The sequence below is a fragment of the Leucopleurus acutus genome, assembly GCF_964270905.1.
Source record: "Leucopleurus acutus genome assembly, chromosome: 2".
Lineage (NCBI taxonomy): Eukaryota > Metazoa > Chordata > Mammalia > Artiodactyla > Delphinidae > Leucopleurus > Leucopleurus acutus.
This window is the reverse complement of record NC_139143.1, coordinates 84642185-84650057: the sequence shown is the minus strand read 5'-3', so window position 1 is coordinate 84650057 and position 7873 is coordinate 84642185. Positions and strand designations below refer to the sequence as shown.

Sequence of the window (7873 nt, the reverse complement as noted above, 5' to 3'; positions counted from 1 at the left end):
CAGAGAGAGAGAAATAACAAATTAAATGTTGTAGATTTCACCTGTTGTTTCACTCAATGCCAGTATGCCCCAGAGTGAGCATGTGGATGCGAGGTACGAAATCTGCTGTTCCCTCAATTTCTCACGTACCTCTCATGATCTGAGAATCCTCACCATCCTTCAAAGAAATGTATGTTTTTGTACAATATATTACCATACATGACTGTGTGCCCAATTGCACATAAACTGAAGAGATTTTAAAGAATTTTTACTTTATAGCAGTGTATCCCATGAACTGACTGATTCTACTCAACTTCTAATTCTCATGATCATTAAAGTAGGCATAATCACCCCATTTTGTGAACAAGGAGAGAAAGATGCAAGTAGGTTGCACATAATTTGCCTGTAGTCTTACAGCAAACCAACAGCAGAACTAGGATCTGCACTGAGTTCTATACGATTCTTATTTTACACCAAAGTACTTCAATATAACTTGTTCTTCAGAGCCCTCATAACTGCTTACTTCCTTGGCCCTAATCACATACTCTCCCCATTTCTTTCTTCTGATTCCCTTGTCCCAAATCTCCATCTTTCCAGTTCTTTGGGTCCTCCAGGTCTCAGTTTTTCTCATGCTCCTCAGCCCCTCTACCCACTGTTCTGAAAACCATAGACTGACCCAGTGAACGTAAGTTGAGCTCCTCTGTGATCTTGGCCTCCCTGAGCAGCTCCTCCTGGGTCAGTGGCCGCTCACAGTGGGGCCCCTTTCGCCGCCGTGACTGGCCTTGCCTCTCTTGTACCCGAAGGAATGTTTGTCGTGTGTGCTCAGCTGTAGACTGCCGCATGGACTTCCGACCTGGGAAGAAAATAAGAGAGGGAGAAATCTTTGAATTCATGTCTACCTCCTCTGTATTTTTTTTTTTTTAATTTTAAAACTTTTTATTTGGAAATCATTTCAAACTTACAAAAAATTTGTAAGAATAGTACAAAGAACACCCATGTATCCTTTACCAGATCACCTGTTAATATCTTGCCCTATTTGCATTGTGTGTGTGTGTTTTCTGAATAATCTGTGAGTTAAGTTGCACACATCATGGCTCTCTTCCCCTAAATACTCGGTGTATATTTCCTAAGAATAAGAATTGTCCTTACATACCCATAGTACAGTTACCAACTTCAGTAAACTTAACACTAATACAATATTTTATCACCATATTTCAATTTTGTCAGTTGACCCAAACATCCCCACTCACTGTCAGAGCCATCATCCTGTAGTTCTAGTGGAAGCAGTGCCTTCTCTTCTCGGGTCTTCTGAGAGCTACCAGCTGGGGTGCTGACCTTTCGAGGCCTCAAGCTCTTCAGAGGCTCCTGGGGACAGATTGGAATCAGACACCAGGGAAGAGAAGAAATAGAAGAAAGAAGATGAAGATCTTAGGAAGAGAAAACCAGCAGAGTAGGAAATGAGATTGGTGTGGGGACAACTGGGACCTGATGAAAGGGAGACTACAAATGAAGGAAGTCCAAGAAAACCAGGCCTCCCCTGCACCTTATATGCTTTGGTGACTACTCGGCGCTTCCTTCTTGGCTCTTCTGCTTCTCCATCACTGGATGGTTCATCCCCTTCGTCAATGTCAAAGTCAGAGTCCACCTCATCCTCTGTGTCTGACTGGTCTCCTTGATACTCATCATCTCCTGATTCCTGGGGACATAGGGAGATGAGGTTCTCACTGGCATCAGTTGTTAATGCCCCTCCAGGACGAAGAGAATCCCTTTGCTTATTGATAAGGGCTGCCCCACTCTCCTTCCCATCTCAACCTTTCATTTGCCTCAAGCAAGAAGCTTTCCTAGCTGATGGCTCCAGCACCACCCCTTCTAACATTAATTGCTTGCCCTTCTCCTCTAGCACACTGTGTTAAGTGCTGGGGTACAAAAGGATATGGTTTGATCTCTACCTTCAGGGGTCTCACAGTCTAGTAGATGTCACAGCATAATTATAAAAGGAAGTTTTAATACAAGGCAACATATAAACTACCAAAGGCAATAAAATGTTACAGGTGTTCAGAGGAAGGTACACCTGCTCTGAATAGGTGGCCTGGGAAGGTCTAAACTTTAGAGTTTATTCCTTTAGAACAGGGGTTGGCAAACTTTTTCTGTAAAGGGCCAGATTAAAATAGGTAGTGGGCCAGGTTCAGCCAGCAGGTTGTAGTTTACTAAACCCTGCTTTAGACTCTAAAGAATGAAGAGGACTTGAGCCATGGTTTAAAATACTGGTAGTATTTAGATAACCAAGAGGGAAGAAGGAATCATGGGCAGATCAAATGGCAGGAACAAAGATGCAGAAGCAGGAATGTGTATAACATGTTGATAGATTAAGCATTTAGACCTAAGTAAAGCAGGTTTGTCTCTGGCAAGAAGTCTTCCTAGCTGACTGCTTTTGGCTCCAGTACAGCCTCCTTCCAACATTAACTGATTGCCCTAGAGAGATACAAGATTTGAAAAGAAGGTTGCATTCAATCTGTAGAGAAACTTAAATGTCAGGCTAATAAACTTATGACTTTAACTTGCAGGCCAGTGATTCTCAATCCTCTCCCTCTCCTTACTTGTCCCAGCATTGATAATCACTGTTGAAGTAAACTAAAGTTACCGAGAAATATGTCTCATTCCTCAGGTGAGTTGGGACAGAAAAATAGTTGGGTACTACTACTATCTATAATGGGAAGCCACCGAAGATTTGCGGGGAGGGGAAAACTGTATACAAGGGGTGTTTCAGAAAGCTCTGGAGGTGGTCAGATGCGCTGGGGAAGAGAACATGGAGTAGAGCCAAGGCCTGAGGTGATACAAGCTAGGGCTAAAACAGCAGCCACACTGGAAAGGAAAGAGGAAAAAAAAACAGTTGGAGGCAGGAGAGTTAATTGGGCGGGGCTGCACCTCAAACATGTGGCTTTCTCTTTAATCAATGATGAGATTAATGGGCTAATCTTGGTACACATGGTGCCAAAGTAAGCAAATAACACAGACAGTTGACACTCCAAGCCAGCCAGCCAGTGTTCAGTCTTGCACTGATGACCATCATTTCCTCCCAACTGATGTCTGTGAAAGACAACCTGGGAACACATTAATCCCCTCAGCACTGACCTGGTGTTAAGTCAAATCACCAGAGGGTAGTAGTTCAACCACACATTAGCTTAGTGCCCAATTGAAATGCTTTCACTAAGTTTCGTATTTACTACCATTCCTTTGGCTTTTATCGAGGGTCATTAAGAGACATGACTAGATAAGAGAATGTTTTTACAACATCTACCAAACCCCTGTTACTTTATATATAAGGATACAATTCTCCCTAGGTTTAAAGCTGAATAAGTTTACCTCTCTTGAAGAACTTATATGCTTCCTTCTCACTAAAAAAAGAAATTCAGGATTTGGTTGCCAGGAAAGTCACAGCTAAATTTAATATCAACTGCTATTACCATTTTAGCAGAGGCCCTGGTACAATTACTTCTGATCTGTCTCTATTTTTACTGTTCCTACTTTTTGTTTATATGGTAAACCTCCTTAGATCGTTTTTGGAAGCATGAAGGGTACATATTAAATAACAACTCGTAAAATGACAGGAATAGGAAAATGGCCTTTGGAGGAGGGATGAGAAGGTTCTATTTTAAACTAATTGGTCAGGGCTATGTATGATTAATGATTAATAATGATTCCTAATCAGTCACCAAGTCCTGTGGGTTCTATTTCCTTAATTTCTCTTGAACTCTCCTATCCATGTTTCTCCACTCCCACTGCCTCCTTCAAATCATTTTCCTCATTACAGAGTGATCTTTCTAAAGTAAAAATCTGATCATGAAATAATCTTCTCAGTCCTTTGAATGAAGAGCAAAACTCCTTAACATGGTTCACAAGGCCTTACAGGATCTGGCCCATGCCTACTCCCTCTAACTTTTATTCTCCTTCATGGTCTGGAGGATGAGAGTAGATGTGTGGGTTCCAGACAAGGATCTCAGTGCCTTTACATATTCTGCCCCACCCCCTCGCTGGACTAACCTTCCTCCTCTCCCTGCTTCCAGTCCTACTGCTCTTCATCCACCCAAGACCTACTTTTCATACTGTCCTCAGCTTAAACATCATGTCCCCCAGGGATGCCCATCCCAAACAACAACTTTGGCTCCCATGTGTTACCACAGCACCCTATATGCTTAACACTTATTTTACTCCTTATCACACAATATTTTAACTGACTGTTAACTCAGCTAATTCCCCCATTGGAGTCTGGAATATGTAAAGATAAAGAGGTGTTTTTAACTCTCTGTTTCCATAGAGCCTGTCACGGTGACTGGCTTACTCTACGCGCTTAAAACATTTAAAGAATGGATAGATTCAATCAATAAAAATTTAACAAGTGCCAACTCAATCCAGACACTGGACATATACTGTTGAAGAAAACAGACCACCTCTGACCTTACAGAGCTTACAATCTAATGGAAAAGTATAAGCAAATAAGCAAACCAAATCTAATTACAAATTGAAATATGTTTTATGAAGGAAATATACGGGGACACTTTTTAGGACAGTCAAGGAACGGTTATCTAAGACATCTATACAACGAGATCTGAAAGCTGAAAAAGGAGTAGGCTAAGTCCCTCTAATTTTTTTTGAGAGGTTCCTTTCTATACTTCACGTTAATAACCAGGCAGTGGACCAACAAGTATATACCGCGTGACTACGATGTGCCTGGCATATGCTAGACACGTCAAAAGTGCACTGAGAGACACAACTGGGGAAATACACAGTAGGTTTCAGCCACACTCTGGGGTCCTCCGGACAGCCTCTCCATTCCTGACCCCTCCAACCCCATCCAGGGCTCCCATTCTAGGACTCCAGTTTATCCCCCCATCTCGCCCACCCCATCTCTAGGATCAGCTACCAGGGCTCCTCTCTCTTCCCCGCCCCCTTCTTTGTCCGAGGTTTCTCCCTTCGTCAGGACTCCTTTTAGCTTTCTTCCCTCCCTCTTCCTGGGCCCGGCTCTTACCTCTGTGAAACCCCCATAAGTCGTCTGGTAGAACTCATCTTCCTCCTCTGCCTCCAGGAGCCCAGAAAGTCGGTTCCCCGCGGTCTTCCGGGGGGCCCGGCCCCCAGCCAAGCTCATATCGCCTACACGAACTGCGTTGCCATCAGCAGCTCCTCACCCAGCACCGTTCTCTGGGCTCGGTGCTCGACACCACTACCTGCGGGCGGGCAGCGGAAGCCGGTTGCCTACAGGCAGAAGTAGCAGAGCGTCGAGAGGCTAGTAGTCCCTTCCCCTAGGCCTTCTCAAAGCTTCAGCCCCGCCCACTCCTGCGTAGAGACCACCCCAAGCTCCCCGCCCCAGTTCGCGCGCCCATCTGGGCTGTGGAATGACTCCACTCGGAGACACCAGGAGCCCCACTACCCCAAGTACAGAATTTGGGAGTCTAGAAATTTTCATTTAGAAGAGGTCAGTCTCCCTCTGCTCCAGTACGTTTTCCACTCTGCTGTCAGTAGAAACCTTTCTAAAAACGCAGATTTTGTCACTCTTCTGCTCAAAAATCTTTAATGGCTCCCCGTCAACTACAGGATAAAGTCCAAAATCCTTGTGGCAGAATAGTAGTGTGGTTAAGAGCACAGCTTTAGAGCCAGCCAGACCTGAGTTTGCGTTTGAGCTTAAGGTCTTCTAGCTGTGTGACTTTGGACAAGTTGCTTTACCTCGCTGAATTTCAGTTTTCTCATCTGTAAAGTGAGACTAATAATAATACCTACCCTTTAAGGTGGTTGAGAAGTTTAAGAAATGTAATTCTTGTAAACTGCTTAGCACAGTATTTAGTAAGCACATAGATGTTTAGTAGGTGATAATTATTATTTTTTTTGTATTTATTTGGTTGCTCTAGGTCTTAGTTGCGTCAGGCAGCCTCCTTAGTTGCAGCTTGCCGGCTCCTAGTTGCGGCATGTGAACTCTTAGTTGCGGCATGCATGTGGGATCTAGTTCCCTGACCAGGGATCAAGCCCGGGCCCCCTGCATTGAGAGCATGGAGTCTTAACCACTGCGCCACCAGCGAAGTCCCTAGGTGATAATTATTCACATGGCACTCAAGGTCCTTCATAATTTAGCCTCTCCCTGCCTTTCATAGCCTCAACTCCTGCCACATCATCCTATTCTAGCATCATTTCCCTGACACCAATTCACTGTCATGCCTCCATGCTTTTCCTTCTCCTTAAAATCTCTTTTCTTTCTTGTCTATCTGGAAAAATTCCAATTCTATACGACAGTGGAGTCTTCTCAACACCGATTCGTCTCTTCCCAGTCACAGCTCCTATAACGCTTGGGATCATGCCTCCTAAATCCTCGGGAATAGTTCCAATCTCAAATAGTTTGTGGTATTATCAAGAATGTATCGGTACTTCCCTGGTGGTCCAGTGGCTAAGTCTCCACGCTCCCAATGCAGGGGGCCTGGGGTTCGATCCCTGGTCAGGGAACTAGATACCACATGCCGCAACTAAGAGCCCACACGCGGCAACGAAGATCCTGCGTACCGCAACTAAGACCTGAGGCAGCCAAATAAAATATAAATAAATAAATATTTTAAAAAAGAATGTATCAAAATAACGCCATTCACAGCAGCATGGATGGACCTAGAGATTGTCATATAGAGTGAAGTCAGAAAAAGAAAGACAAATATGGTATAATATCACTTATATGTGGAATCTAGAAAAATGATACAGATGAACTTATTTGCAAAGTAGAAATAGAGTCACAGATGTAGCAAACAAACTTATGGTTACCAAGGAGGGAAGGAGGGAGGTGGGACGAATTGGGAGACTGGGATTGACATATATACAATACTATACATAAAATAGATAACCAATGAGAACCTATGTATAGCACAGGGAACTCTACTCAGTGCTCTGCGATGACCTAAATGGGAAGGAAATCTAAAAAAGAGTGGATATATGTATGTGTATAACCGATTCACTTTGCTGTACAGCAGAAACTAACACAACATTGTAAAGCAAATATACTCCAGTAAAAATTAATTTAAAAAAAGAGTGTATGGGGCTTCCCTGGTGGCGCAGTGGTTGAGAGTCCGCCTGCCGATGCAGGGGACACGGGTTCGTGCCCCGGTCCAGGAGGATCCCACATGCCGCGGAGCGGCTAGGCCCGTGAGCCATGGCCGCTAAGCCTGTGCTCCGCGACGGGAGAGGCCACAACAGTGAGAGGCCCGCGTACCGCAAAAAAAAAAAAAAAGAGTGTATCAACTTCTCTTCCCATTTTTTATTCTGAAAATATGGTTTTCAAAACACAGCATTTGTGCATACTCTGTGATGGCACCTATTATGTTTTATTCTGATCATTTCTGTGTCTGTCTTTGTCATTAGTCTGTGATCTTTTTGAGGCCAGGGACTTTATCTTCATCTGTGTATACCAGGAATTCCCATAGTGCCTAGGATGTAGTTGAGGCTAAATAATGCTAATTCAATGAATGAATGAAATAATGACTAATTGAGTGAATAAGATACCCATCCTCTTACTTTGCCTCTATGTTGACCTAGCCACTCCATTTTGACGTTAGGAACTGTCCTAAGACATGAAGGTCACTTTAGTAAGGCTGTGTGTGTTTGTGTGTGTATGTGTATACACTATTTCCTTCAAGTCTGTATGTGTGGCTCTATTTTGAGATCACCAGATTGCCACCCCCCTTTCTAAAGGATATATTGGTGAATTCCCTTTTGCATATCCTTGGGGACACCAAGCCAATGTGTCCTTTTCTGCCCCTGCTTCCACACCCTGCCACGTCACCCCAGTACTGCTATGCCAGGAATGTTACTGGGGTAGAGTGGCTCTATGACTCAGAGGCCACGCCAGGGATTGACTGGGAGTGGAGGC

At 43.9% G+C, this 7873-nt stretch overlaps 1 protein-coding gene across 1 annotated transcript in view; it reads right to left on the bottom strand.

The window, feature by feature from the left end:
- The window catches only part of VPS72 (vacuolar protein sorting 72 homolog), an 11100-nt gene extending 5920 nt beyond the window's left edge, over positions 1-5180 (bottom strand). The window contains exons 1-4 of the mRNA XM_082832874.1: positions 5006-5180; positions 1523-1675; positions 1230-1344; positions 656-832 (exon numbers count right to left, since the gene is read on the bottom strand). Coding sequence (XP_082689000.1) covers positions 656-832; positions 1230-1344; positions 1523-1675; positions 5006-5122 — 562 coding nt within the window. The 5' untranslated portion in view covers positions 5123-5180. The remainder of the gene's footprint in view (positions 1-655; positions 833-1229; positions 1345-1522; positions 1676-5005) is intronic.
- Positions 5181-7873: the final 2693 nt, after the last annotated feature.